The 13745-nt window shown below is 38.0% G+C and overlaps 2 protein-coding genes across 2 annotated transcripts; one reads left to right on the forward strand and one right to left on the reverse strand.

Annotated features, from left to right (window-relative positions):
* Window positions 1-466: 466 nt before the first annotated feature.
* On the reverse strand, window positions 467-6247 carry LOC137813822 (uncharacterized). Its single transcript, XM_068616264.2, has 8 exons — window positions 6108-6247; window positions 5001-5116; window positions 4771-4880; window positions 4331-4520; window positions 2856-3080; window positions 1123-1194; window positions 956-1016; window positions 467-874 (listed from the first exon to the last, which is right to left on the reverse strand). Exons 1-8 carry the CDS (start codon window positions 6145-6147, stop codon window positions 858-860), a joined length of 831 nt encoding a protein of 276 aa, XP_068472365.1. The 5' UTR covers window positions 6148-6247; the 3' UTR covers window positions 467-857.
* Window positions 6248-7362: 1115 nt separating this feature from the next.
* On the forward strand, window positions 7363-9404 carry LOC137815778 (uncharacterized). Its single transcript, XM_068618891.1, has 2 exons — window positions 7363-7405; window positions 8506-9404. The coding sequence occupies exons 1-2, from the start codon at window positions 7363-7365 to the stop codon at window positions 9402-9404; spliced, it is 942 nt and encodes a 313-aa protein (XP_068474992.1).
* The last annotated feature ends 4341 nt before the right edge of the window (window positions 9405-13745 follow it).

The following is a 13745-nucleotide window of genomic DNA, read 5'->3' on the forward strand; positions in this document are numbered from 1 at the left end:
ACAACCTAATCACTTTTATTAATTCAATCAAATCAATCACATATTACGAAATTTCTACTCAAATTTAATATCTTTTCATTAAATCAAACCATTTTACTTTTTCTCTAAATCAATGTTCCACTTTCCACTTGTTCACCAAATAAAGCAGAAAAGAAAGTTTGTCACTCCTTGACCACAATTTCCTTTAGTAGAATCTACTTATAATTTTGGAAAAATTAGAACAAATAAGTTTTTATGAATGAGAAAACAAGATACTGTATGTCAACTCGTTCTATAAATTCATTGGAATGTAAACTTATCATTGTTCTATCATCTTTACTGATAAATAAATAAGTATAGTATCTAGTACTATTTATCACTTCAGGTAAAATGAAGATCAAAGAGACTCATCCCCCACTAATAACAAATTATTCAACCCACACATTCATATCCATATATACAAAACAAATGCTCTTAAACAATTAGAAGACCAATAACCTCATGATTTAGACTAGCATGCAATTTCTGATTGTGAAGCATTAACAACTGACAACAAATATTGAACTATTGCCTGAAGAATGGGAAGAGATTGGATTCTAACTTAACAGTATATATACTTAAATAAGGTGTTTGTTATAGTTTTCATTTCACACCAGTTAGCTACTACTTAATACTTTCTGTGAACCAATCCAGCCTCTATAATCAGAGTATAAAAGTTACATATCTAAGCCATGAAATCATCACCCTAACTGCACAGAGATCAGAAGATTCCCCAAGTTCATTCAACCTACCATTAGCAATTAGTCTGAGGAAATTAGCATTTATCATCAGTTTTTTGTCCTCCAGGTGTATTCTGTGGAGACTTAATAATGCAGCATTTAATTAGGTGCATCACCTGCCAAAACCAAATGTTTCATACAATCATGAAAATAGACAAAGAAGAAACAGAAGAAGAATATTAGCAAAGTATCTTTACCCCTCTTCTCTAACACATCCTTCACTTTACCAAGTGCTTCAGTTATATCTATTTCTTGTTCCTGGAACAAATTATATATTAATATGATACACACTTTGTTAGAATTGTCTAAAGAGTGAAGACATATATTTAAGGTAACTTAATGCATCTCAATAGAAAGACAGTACCCTAAGAGTCCTTCTTGCTATCTCAATATCAACTGGGTCAGGTTTCTCTTTACTGAAAAGCATCTTCTCAACCTGCCAAAAATAACATAAAAAAGATCCTACTCAGTAACTCATTGAGTAAGAATCATTCATATCATAAAAAAGAAACCATGGACGAAAAATATGTGAAGTTTTCAGTAATTTACAAATTTTCATTTAAGAAATGAGACTTCTTAAACGCCACAATATTTATATTCCAATACCTTACAGTATATTTCACTTTTTACCCTTTCATACTCATCAATATAATCTGTAAAATGTTGAATATGAAAAAATTAGCACCCTTTAAAATGCAACAGAAGAAAAGGAAAATCCTTTGCTAGGCATAAAACCTTCTGATTCTGACAGCATATTACAGTTGAGTAATTTTGTTTCTACATGTGCAGTAGAATGCAGTAATATCACAAAAAGAAATGTATAATTCATGTTCAGGTTGCTAAAAAGGCTTTAACTGAATGACTTTAGAAAATTGGTCCTGACAGGAAAAAATTGCAGCTATCAGGTATACCCCAGAAATAGATTGTATCAATAAAAGAGGCTGAGATTCCCCACAAATGAAAACAAGAAAAAAAAAAAAAAAACAGGAAGAGGAAGGTAAGGAACGTGCCCTGCTTTGCACTTTTTATTTAATATTAATAAAAAGTACTCAATGTTGGTGCAAGATTATAGGATGAGATCCAAAAAAATATCAATAAGAACACTTTCCTACGCTCCAAACTAGAAGGTACGCAACAAACTTTATAAACTGTATTCTTTCTTTAATAAAATCAAAGTGTAATAAGAAACAACCTAACAGAAGTGTATACACAATTTTTATCATTATCTTAAAAAAATTTATCATTCTTCCAGACTGGTCATATCTCAGATAACTTCAAATCATTGTCTGAACACAATAAAAGTCTACAATAGAAGCTATGACCGCCTACATGTCACCTAAAATCCTCAATTATATCCACATAAGTACTCTGACGAATATTAATAGCAACCTCACAGATTTACTTAAACTTATCTAGGCCAAATTATACAAGATAATCAGATATGAAGTCCAGGGATTTACCAATGCATTATAATGCATTGGTTTATGTCAATACTTATATCAGATGCTTTACCAATGCATTTCACAATTTATTTTATCAACTAAAAATCATAATAGTGTTCCTTTTACCCCATGATTTATTAAGGTTAAAGTTTATCATTTTATTATCCGTTCCAGAATTATAGACATTGGAACAATTAATATAGTAATGTGCCTTTTCTATATTAATTTTCTCCCTTTATCTTTAGATGATAAATAACTATTGAAGATGTATCCAATAAAATGAATAAGCAGAGCTTGTTTATGTCCCTGTAAAACCACTTTATCTTATAAAAAAGGCAGAATCAAATAACAACCTTTATATTTTCTGGAATTCTTAACTCCATATCCCTCAAACTGTATTTACCCATTCGATATTCAATCCAATATTTCAAAATCATATTGCACACACTGACAAGGCTATTACATCCAGAGATACAATGGATTTATTAAGAATTTTTTATAGACGATGATGATCAACATCTAAGCATGGCTTTATGCACTACAAAGTATGTTTTCTGGTTATCTCTTCATGTCTATAAGTTCCATGAATAGCGAGTGAAAATGAAAATACCGAAAAGCCAATAAAAATGTACATGCATATAAAGATTTTGCTTACATCATGAATAACCCTATCTGTTGGACGAAGCTGAATTAAATCAGATCTTTTCTTGAACTTGGCAGAGTGAGATCTGTAAAGATCCTTCTGCAACAGATGCTTTCCTTTCAGTACTCTCCCTACACCAACAGGTGGTAACCGAACACTATAGCTGAACATTTCCATAGATTGTTGAACTTTTCCATGGACAAATTCGGCAGTCAATGGATCATCATTAAATTTTGGCTGGCACAGACAAAATCACAGTTAAATAAGCCTGAGGCTCAACAGTTTTTTGTGATGTAATTTTGAATGATGAGATATACCAAATGAAGGCATGATGTGAACTGGGAGATTTTGGAGGACTAGTTTTCAGCAAAACATACTTTAAAACTAATTGAGTAAGAATAGTTTTTTTTATAAAAGAAGGAATTCATTAATGAAGGCCATGAAATATTCTTTAACCCAAGACCAAACAGAAAACAAATAAAAGAAAGAGGAGAAAATTAATGGAGAGATGTGTTGGGAATCTCTCGACATAATTTTACAAGGGAAACCAGTCAAACCACATAAAAAATGGCATTTGCATTTTCACCATCAAATAAAAGACAACTATACTTAACAGCATGCTTAGGTCAAGTGTTGGACCATAGAAACCTAAAAAAGGTCAAGTTGTGCTCAAACCCAATGCACTAAAAATGTAGCATAAAGTGAACATTGCCAAAAGTTTTGCCTCTTTACTCCTATCAAAGCCAGGAAAGTTAATCATTAATAACTAATCCAGAGACCTGGGCACACCTAAGATTCAGTTTACAAAAATGCCAAACAGGAATACTATAAAGAAACAGAAGCAGAACAGGCATGAAACTGATTCCTAACAAGCACCACACACATAAATCAGTGAACAAGATGTATGCCGCCTCCAACTAGAATATGTCATAACATTATTAATCTATAAAGTATTGTACATGCCAAATAAAAGACAGAGGTAGCTTTAGAGTTCCAAATGGACTTGTCAAGAAGAAAAGCAACCCTATTCAAAGAATGTGTTAGGAATTGCAAAATCCAGAACATAAAAAAAAAATTGCCAGAAGATCAGTGAAAAGAATCAAATTGATTGTACAAGAGCTGATCTTAAAAGGGTAAAACTTTGGACACAGTGAGAAAATATTATCTTCAGATAGCAAATTATATAAAAGAATGTTTACATTCAATTGTTGCAAATGCATGATAAGGGTATTTATGTAAATATGTTAGGAAGTGTGAGAATTGATTTTTAAGGACAAGTAACAGTTTCTCATTTTAACTTTCAGACCCCAACATCAATTCTCAAACTCCACAATCAATTCTCCTAAGGTTCTGCAAAAAAACGTTTGACATGCTGTTCATTAATCAGGCCTTGTTTCATGAGTGTCTAAAATCTACATCAAACGGACTCCAGATGAAGCAAGAACGCAATACAAATTTAATACTTGTATTAGGCTCGATTGACTCACAGGCGTTGAAGAGGGAATAGGAATAGAAACAAGAGATGTTTGGCTGCGTGACATCTTCTTCTGAGAATAAATTGCAGCAGAGGATGGAGTTTTCAATTTCATCACTGCATTTCCCATTGAAGCAGAAGCACCACGAGGACCACTGGCTTTAATATAATCCTTACCATAAGATGACAATTTCCTCTGCTCCCTGTGAAATAAAATGCCAAAAGTGGTAAAGATCCTAGTTCATAACAACAATCAAAACAAATGTGCATCAGAGATTTAGCTCTTCAAGAGTGAGAAAATGTGTAAACAGAGAAAGTAAAAGTGCATCTACTGTTATTGAAGTATCGAAGTACAACGTAACTTAACCAAGTTTAAATCAATGGTGATATACGTTTAGTCACTTTAGAGAAGTCAAATCCACGTATCAGAATATGGAACCAGAAGACAATCACCTTATCTGCTTAATTAACTCATCGGAATTGATTTTCATTAGGATTTCTCCATGTTCAATATCTGTAACATTTAGTTCCTTTCGCAGCTCAGTCATAAGCCCCTCTTTGCCCTGCAGCCACAAACAAATTTTCAGCAGAAACCTTGTGCAAAGAGAGGCATTGGCAATAGCACATTCAAGATGAGCCAAACTTGATGACAGAGAGCAGTTTCAGAGTAAATATTAATTTACCCAAGTAAGAAGATCAGACTGAGCAATGAAAGCCTTCAAAACAGAACTATAAGCCTCAGTTTCCAGATAGTGGATTTGATGCTCCAAGTCCATTACATCCCTTATCCCATGAGGTTCTGTGGTCAATAAACATTTACTTGCATTTTACATCAACTCCCAGTGATCTAGTGATATAAATTCACATAATGCACTAAACCTTTACTTGCATTGACAAAAATCAATGGCATCAATACTAATCAACATATAACATGAGAAGCATGAGCCAAACACATTTTATAAAACTAATAGCATTTAAGAACAGTTGCATGCACAATTTAAATTGGGGAAAGCATAAATGCTATTACAATCCTTACCATAACTAACTATATATATAACACATCTTGTGGTACTATCAGATGTTGTAGAGCCAAGTGGGACATGATATAGAAAGTGACAGATGATCATGTGCTATAAAATGAGTAATGGGTCCATTCCTCAATAAATATTTTCACAACTACACACTAAAAGACATCAGTTTATAAATCTGAAAATTGCTCCATCTCTTCAAATGGGATTCCTATTTTAGCATAAAATTATTTCCATTTCCAATTATAATGCGGTGCAGGATTGTCAAGGTATAAACACTAGTAAATAAAACCACAAACAGCCCTACATCCTTTAATAAACTATTTCTCATAAAAAAATATAGAGAAATAAAAGAAAAATATATATGAAACAAAATTCAAAAGGGGTGACCAAAAGGTCAGCTATATGTCACAAAGAATCTTGGCAGCATAAGTACTGTCGGCCACTCTAAACCTCAGACTCCATGATCACCCTTTTGAAAAAAACTATTTATTTATTCATTTATTCAACCAGGGTCATAAAATAAACAAATAAGATACAACAAGAAAACACAAATACACAGTACCAAAGCAAAGAAACACATAAAGTTCCTTCCTTTGCATTTGACTTTTAGGGGTTCAGTGCCCATTTATTTAATTACTAGTTTATTTAGTCTTGGGTGGCCAAAACGAATGAACATGCAAGAGGGAACGATGGAAGGAAGTTAACAATAAAATATGAAAAGCAATTCCCAGAGAAAGAAGAAAAAAGAAGAGGGTTTACCAACGGTGGGGTGATTGGTATCGTAAGTGTAGTCCATCATCACTTATTCCCTCACACACTGTTTACCCTTGTCTCTCTTCACTGCTCAGGTTCTTCCCTTAAACCATAAGTCTTTTCAAGTTTAAAACTTCAACTTTAATTTTTTTGTTCAGGTTTCTCTTTCTTAATCCAAATTATGTATCTTTTATGTATATAAATTTTATGCTGTTATATACAGAAAATACGAATCAAATGATACTGCATTGTTTTAAAAAGAACTTGACAGTTCTGTTCTGAACCATGGAAATATATGTTTTAGAACATACAATAATGTCAGTTCATCAGAAAATTATAGGTTAGCATCATAAATTAGTTATAAATTTTTATTGAATGTATATTTTATTTTATTCTAATTTTAAATCATTATTTTTCTGATTAATGAACATCATTGTACTTTATTTAAGTGTATTTTATCCTCTTTTGTATGTAATTTTCTATTTTAACTGTTTTGTACATATATAAGTTATATATTGAACTATAAATTTGTTTTGATCAATCACTTAAAAATTTGAAATTAATTTTTCTTTTCAAATAAATCCATTTTTTGTTCTTTTTTTAAAAGTCCAACCGTTTGTTTAAATTGAAATAACTTATTTTATTTTAAGAAGTGTAAGTTTCAAAGTATATATACATTTAATAATGATAAACACCTCATATTTTTTTAATTTTCTACTAGTGGAAAAATGACCTTATGCTTTACATTTTTATCTAATAATATATATATAATTAAAAAAATAATCATTAAATTATAAGTATAATTAAGTTTATATTAAAATTATAATAAATATTGTGCTGGACAGAGTGCTCGGACTTCAGTGTACGGACAAGACTCTATAGCAGCGTGACCAACGAGGGTTGAGTTTGCCCTCGAGGGATCGTCCTAGGCCATTTTCGCAAGCGATCATGGATGAGCCTCTGCCGTGACACTACATTACGTCCAAGATTATTTTTACAGGGGTGGAAGACCCTGAAAATCATCTCGCGACATTCAATGCCCGATGATTGTTTCTAGAGGAACAAACATTGTTTAGTATAAGATGCTTATGAGCACGTTCACAGGTACAGCCTTACAGTAGTTCAGTGGGTTCCCCGATGGCCACATCACCACTTTTGAGCAGTTCACTAGATTGTTTAGAGAACAGTTGATGGAAGAGGGCCAAGCACCAACCCAAAGGAGAGCCAAACATCAAGACATATTGGGCCAATCACAAGGGCCATGGCTAGGAGGCTTGAAGAGGATTGGAACACTGCTATTGATGGTAGAGAGACTTACCTCTACATGTTCCAAGATGTCCTAATTCAAGCGTAGAATAGTTTTTACTTTTTGTCAAAGTAGCATAGTTTAATTCTTTTTATAATTGTGTTAAAACATGCAAAGCGGTACCTAGAAGGATAAACCTAAGTTTAATTAGAATTTCCCACTTCTAATTAAACTAAGGTTCGGCCCACATCTAGGCCTAATGGAGCGTAAGTTCTAGACCATCTAGCACATGGAAATATTCTAGAACCTACCTTCATTTGTGCTGAAAATAGGCGTCAGTTACACATGTGCCATCACTTTGAATTTCCCTCCTTTTTCTTCTTTGTAATCTGGCCTTTAAGTCCTATATAAGGAGTGTTTTGGCTATTGGTTTTCTAAGATTAATGACATTAGTGAAATGCTGCCAAATTTGTGCCATTCTCACTTTTTACCAAAAACCTCTTAGGTTAGGCTCTTAATCTTCCTAAACCGTCACCTTCCAAAGAGAGTTGGCCTCACCACTCTCTATTTCCTACTTCTCATGCACCTTCAAGATCACCATCACTCTTAGGAGGATCTTGTTCCACCTTCAATCCATGGAGCTTCCGCAAACCATCACCAAAACCGAAAAGAGGAGGACACAAATCCATCAACAGTTCTCGGTCAACCAGGTCAAGCCTCCAATATTGTATGACCTCTTCAACGTGAGGCAGAGGGAGGGGGAGTCGTTGAAGGATTACCTGAACAGATTCTAGGCACTTACGGTAACAGTCCAAACCCAAGATGAAGTTGTAATGGTCACCGCTTTCGAACAAGGGATCGCGACAAGACTATTTAGTGATTCGTTGATCAGGAATCCAGCGGAGACGTTCTCCGAGGTGCGGCAATGGGTTGTTGCCCACATCAATGCGCAGGAGGTTGTGGCAGCTCATTTTCAAGGCAGCCAAAGCCTAAGGGGAGTAGCCAAGCCCGACCTCTGAGGGTTAACGAGACCTCGACGGGGAACAGAATGCAGTTGAGGTACTACCATACGCAGCAGGAGAAAAGTGCCCAAGGAGAAAGCCAGAGGAGAGTTGTCATTTAGACCCAAGTTTCGAGTATCCTATAAGGAATTGTTAGGCGTGCCAGGAGTCGTGGAAAAGCTGAAGTTTCCTCATGAGACTGACAAGAATCTAGGGCCACGAAAGGAGGTATGGTACGAATTTCACAACGGATTTGGGTACGACGTTGAGCGGTGTATAGCTTTGGGTCACCAACTAGCGAATTTGGTGAAGGAAGGGTTCTTAAAGGAATACCTTGAGGCCGATCAAGAAGAGCCGAAGGGAGAGGTTGCTCTCAGGGGCCAAGCACACGAGATACTGGTCCATGGAGAGTTGAACACCATCTCGAGAGGATTTTCTAGAGGAGGGAGCTCTGCTTCTAAGCGTGAGCAGTACGCACGAGCAGTAATGTCCCTGGAGGCGAGGAGGCCCGACCACCCACTAGAGCCCGCTCTCTGCTTCACGAGCTATGATTTGAAGGACGTGGTTCCTCACGGGGATGATCAAGTGGTGATATTTGTTGTCACCGTCGAAAGGAAGGTACACAGAGTTCTCATTGACCAAGGGAACTCGATTGACATGATGTTCTGGTCAACATTCAACAGTTTGCAGTTATCTCCCGATCAGCTAAGGTCGTACAATGGGTGCTTGATTGGCTTTGTGGGAGATCAGGTGGAAGTACTGGGGTACATCGAGCTGATGACGACTTTTTTTTATGGCACCTCATCTCGAACGATTTCTATAAGGTACAATGTTGTTAATGCTTTTTCAACCTATAACTTGCTTTTGGGGAGACCTTCTTTGAACAGATTGGGTGCGGTAGCCTCCATGAAGCACATGGTGATGAAGTTGCCTTCTTCTGAGGGAGGAGTAATTACCATCGGGTTTGATCAAAAGACAGCGCGAAAATGCTACGAGAGTAGCCTGAAGAGCAAGAGGGGAACATACTCAATCATTGTTCAGGCGGGAGAGCCATAAGGGATCGTGGAGGCTGGAGCCGCCAATGAGAGGCGAACTGGACCTGCTGATGATGTTCAAGAAAGAGAAATAAAAGGGAAGAAGTTCAAGCTCGACACATCGATATGTCAAGAGTTGCAGGATAAGGTAGCTGAGGTGATATCAAAGCACATGGATGTTTTCTCTTGGTCATTCGTGGACATGCCCAGGATAGACCTAGATTTCCTATGTCATAGGCTTACTATGGATGAGAAAGTCAGGTCGGTAGTCCAGAGGAGGAGAATGTTTAATGAAGATAAGCGTATGATCATAAGAGAAGAGACTCAAAAGCTTCTGAATGTTGATCACATAAGGGAAATCCAATACCCTGAGTGGTTGGCAAATGTGGTGTTGGTGTAGAAGGCCAACGGAATGTGGAGGATGTATGTCGACTTTACCAATCTGAATAAGGCTTGTCCCAAGGATTCTTACTCGCTTTCGAGTATAGATTCCTTGGTGGACAATGCCTCGGGTTGTCGATTGTTGAGCTTCTTGGATGCGTTCTCGGGGTACAACCAAATTCGTATGCACTCGAGAGACAAGAACAAGACTGCCTTTATGGTCGAGTTCGCCAGCTACTGTTATAAGGTCATGCCCTTTGGCCTCAAGAATGTTGGCGCCACTTACCAGAGGTTGATGGACAAGATTCTCGCCCCAGAGGTCAGTCAATCGAAACATACAAGCATATGTGAACAACATGGTCGTCACATCAGAGGAGAAAGATCAGCACATTGCTGATTTAGAGAAGCTATTCACGATAATAGCTAAGTATATTTGAAGTTAAACCCAGAGAAGTGTGTGTTCAGGGTAGAAGCAGGGAAGTTCATTCAGTTTTTGCTAACTGAGAGACGTATAGAGGTAAACTCCGAAAAATGCGTTGCAATCATAGGGATGAGAAGCCCTGTCAACGTGAAGGAGGTTCAACAGCTAACTAGATGTATGGTTGCATTGTCTTGATTCTTGTTGGCTAGTAGAGATAAAGGGTATCCATATTTTCAGTGCCTCAATAAGAACAACCGTTTTATGTAGACTAGTGAGTTTGAAGAAGCCTTCATCATGTTGAAAGAGTACTTGACTAGTCCCCCTATTCTTTGTAAGTCGTTTCCAGGTACACCCATTCGCCTTTATTTTGCAGTCACACATTGGGAATCAACTCGGTCATTGTGCAAGATTAAGATAAGGTCAAAAAGTTGGTCTACTTTGTGAGTAAGGTACTACAGGGACCAGAAGGCGGTACCAAGCCATTGAGAAGGCCGCATTGGCAATGGTATTCACAACTCGGCGAGTCTGCCACTATTTCCAGAGCTTCACTATGATTGTGATGATTAATCTTCCCATTCAAAAGGTCCTCCAGAAGCCCGTTATAGCAGGTCGAATGGTCCGTTGGGAAGTTGAGTTATTCGAGTTTGATGTGCAGTATGAACCACGGGGGCTGATTAAGGGCCAGATGTATATTGATTTCATGGTAGAGTTATCATCTGAAGGTCCCCAACCTGATCCTAATGACTTCCAGTGGGTCCTTTCGGTGGATGGATCCTCTAACCAATAGGGGAGTGGAGGTGGGGTCATTCTAGAAGGGCCAAGTGGGTTGTTAATCAAGCAAGCCTTGAGGTTCACTTTCAAAGCCAACAACTACCAAGCTGAGTGTGAGGCCCTGATAGCCGGGATGTTGTTGGGCAAAGAGTTGGGTGCTCAGAGTTTACTAGTGAAGAGTGACTAGTTCCTTGCTACTAGGCAAGTCATGGGTGAGTACCAGGCCAAGGATTCACTTAGCCTCATATCTCAGGTATGTTATGCTTCTAAAAGCAGCTTTCTCTACGTTCGAGCTAGTCCATGTCCCTAGAGAATAGAACTCCCAAGCAGACTTGTTGTCCAAATTAGCAAGCTCAGGGAAGGGAGGTCGATAGAGGTCAGTCATTCAGGAGACCTTGAAGTCGCCTAGGACCGTAGAAGGGGAGCCAGCCGAGGTCAACCAAGTGGAGAACTTGGGGGTAAGCTCGAAACAAAGGAGAAGGGACCAGTCATTTTCTTAGGAGACCTTGAAAGTTCCCAGGGTGACCACCTATGGGTTGTTGGAAGATGAGTCTCTAGAGGTCCTACAGGTCGACACTGTAGAGACTTGGATAACTCCCTACCAGCGCTACTTAGCTGATAGTTTGCTTCCAGCAAAACCTATGGGGTCTAAGGCGGTTAAGAGGAATGCGGGGAAGTATACCCTCATAGATCGCAAGTTGTTCTGTCATGGTTATACTCATCCAATCCTCACTTGTGTAAGTGGGGATCAGTGTACCCGCATCATGGAGGAGCTTCATGAAGGCATTTGTGGGAGTCATGTCGGAGGAAGACCTAACTCGTTGAAGGTCACCCGAGCTGCATACTATTGGCCGACTATGAAGGAGGATTGTGTGAAGTATGCACAATGATGAGAGCAGTGTCAGAAGCATATTGATTGGCATCATGCACTAGCCGATGAGTTTCGATCAATTTATAGTCGATGGCCTTTCCATACATGGGGAATAAACATCTTAGGTCATTTCCCTTTGACAGTACGTCAGATGAAGTATCTCATAGTTGCCATTGAATACTTCACGAAGTGGATCGAAGTCGAGCCAGTCACACAAATAAGTGCTCAAAAGGTGCAACATTTTGTGTGGAAAAACATTGTATGTTGTTTTGGGATCCCTAGACACTTGGTGTCCGACAACGGAACCTAGTTTGCAAGTCAACAGTTGCACAAGCTATTTTCAGAGCTCGACATAAAACAAATATTTGCCTCTGTAGAACACCCTCAGAGGAATGGCCAAGTTGAGTCTACCAATAGAGTCTTGCTCAGAGGGATGAAGATGAGACTAAAGAAGGCTAAAGGAACTTGGTTAGAAGAAGTTCCTCGAATTTTGTGGGCTTATAACACCACTCCTCAATCGAGAACTAAGAAGACGCCCTTCAGTTTGGTATATGAGTCAGACGTTATGATACCGGTAGAGATCTAATAGAGCTCTCCTTGGTTCCAAGAGTCTAACGAAGGAAGGAAGGTGAATCTGGATCTTCTAGATGAAGTGCGCGAACAAGCTCGCATTAATTTTGAGGCTTTAAAGAGAATGGTGGAGTTGAGGCAAAAGACCAAGTTGAAGCCTTGTCGGTTCAAGGTTGTTGACTTGGTGATGCGAAAGGCTCACCCCTACCAACTGGAGAACAAGTTGTCTCCGAAGTAGACTGACCCATTTCGCGTAGTCAAGGTGCTCGAGAATGGAGCTTACAGGCTAGAAACCCTAGAGGGGGGGAGCTATACCTCAAACATGGAATGAGGTGAATCTCAAATTTCATTTCAGCTAAGACATTTTGTTTTAATGCTTTCTTTCTGAACGATGTAATGTTTAAGGTTACCTTTTTTTTTCCCTTAAAAGGGTTTTTTAACGAGGTCAGCTAATGATAAAATTGTTCTTGAAAGGTGGTGCATTAGTTTTGCTTATTTGTTGTCACGTAAGACGACCTGTCTCCGTAAGACTATCCGAGTAGGCGCCTTGCGTGTAAATTGATAATTTTTTTTCAGGTAAGACGACCTTTCTCGGTAAGATGATCCAAGTAGGCGTTCTACGTGTAAGTTGATTTTCTATTGTCAGGTAAGACGGCCTTTCTCGGTAAGATGATCTGAGTAGGCTATTTGTGTGTAAAATGGTCATCTATAGGTAGGTAAGGCGACCTAGCTCGGTGTCAGTATGACCACCCGGGTTCAGGCACTCTTCAGATGAGTATTGTGACTAAGTTGTCTAAGTGTATGATAAGTCGAGTAAAGCTCGTTGAGAGGACGATCACCCAAGTTCAGGCACTTTGTGGAATGATTAAGCAATGCGCGGTGAAAGTGTCTGCTTATGTTCATGATAGATTAGGGTTGAGTCAGTGTATTAATGAGCATCAGAGTTAGATACCCTAAGTGAGAAATGAATTGTTCTTAGCGCAGTATGAGATGACCAAACTCAAGAAGGTGCAACTTTCCGAGTAAGTGAAGCAATGTCTGGAAAGGTCAAGGTATATGACCCCTACCGAAGTATGTGAAGTACACCTATGTACGTCAAGAATGGGCATCAGTTCTTTGTGGTTAGGGGGTATAGTTTGTTAAAAGGTTAGTTCCTTGAGAACCCCGTGATTTCGCATGTTTAGTTTGAGCATTGAGTCCTTGTTATTACTTAAAGCTTAAAGCCTAAGTGTTAAATTGATCAATAGTTGTTCTTAGGCAAATCGAAGTTCACTAAGTTAAATAACAAGGCATGCACTAGCTTATACTAATCGAAATTTACTAAAGCTAAATAGTAAGACTAGCAAAGA

The sequence above is a fragment of the Phaseolus vulgaris genome, chromosome 1 (assembly GCF_051622355.1).
Source record: "Phaseolus vulgaris cultivar YP4 chromosome 1, ASM5162235v1, whole genome shotgun sequence".
NCBI lineage: Eukaryota > Viridiplantae > Streptophyta > Magnoliopsida > Fabales > Fabaceae > Phaseolus > Phaseolus vulgaris.

What these genes read in the sequence shown, in the direction of transcription:
- LOC137813822 (XM_068616264.2), bottom strand. Translation starts at nt 6,147, where the DNA reads ATGATGGACTACACTTACGATACCAATCACCCCACCGTTG. An exon ending in TACCAATCACCCCACCGTTG is followed by an intron (nt 5,117 to 6,107) that starts GTAAACCCTCTT and finishes TATTGACCACAG; the next exon opens with AACCTCATGGGATAAGGGAT. An exon ending in AGTCTGATCTTCTTACTTGG is followed by an intron (nt 4,881 to 5,000) that starts GTAAATTAATAT and finishes TTGTGGCTGCAG; the next exon opens with GGCAAAGAGGGGCTTATGAC.
- LOC137815778 (XM_068618891.1), top strand. Translation starts at nt 7,363, where the DNA reads ATGGCTAGGAGGCTTGAAGAGGATTGGAACACTGCTATTGATG. An exon ending in TTGGAACACTGCTATTGATG is followed by an intron (nt 7,406 to 8,505) that starts GTAGAGAGACTT and finishes AGGAATTGTTAG; the next exon opens with GCGTGCCAGGAGTCGTGGAA.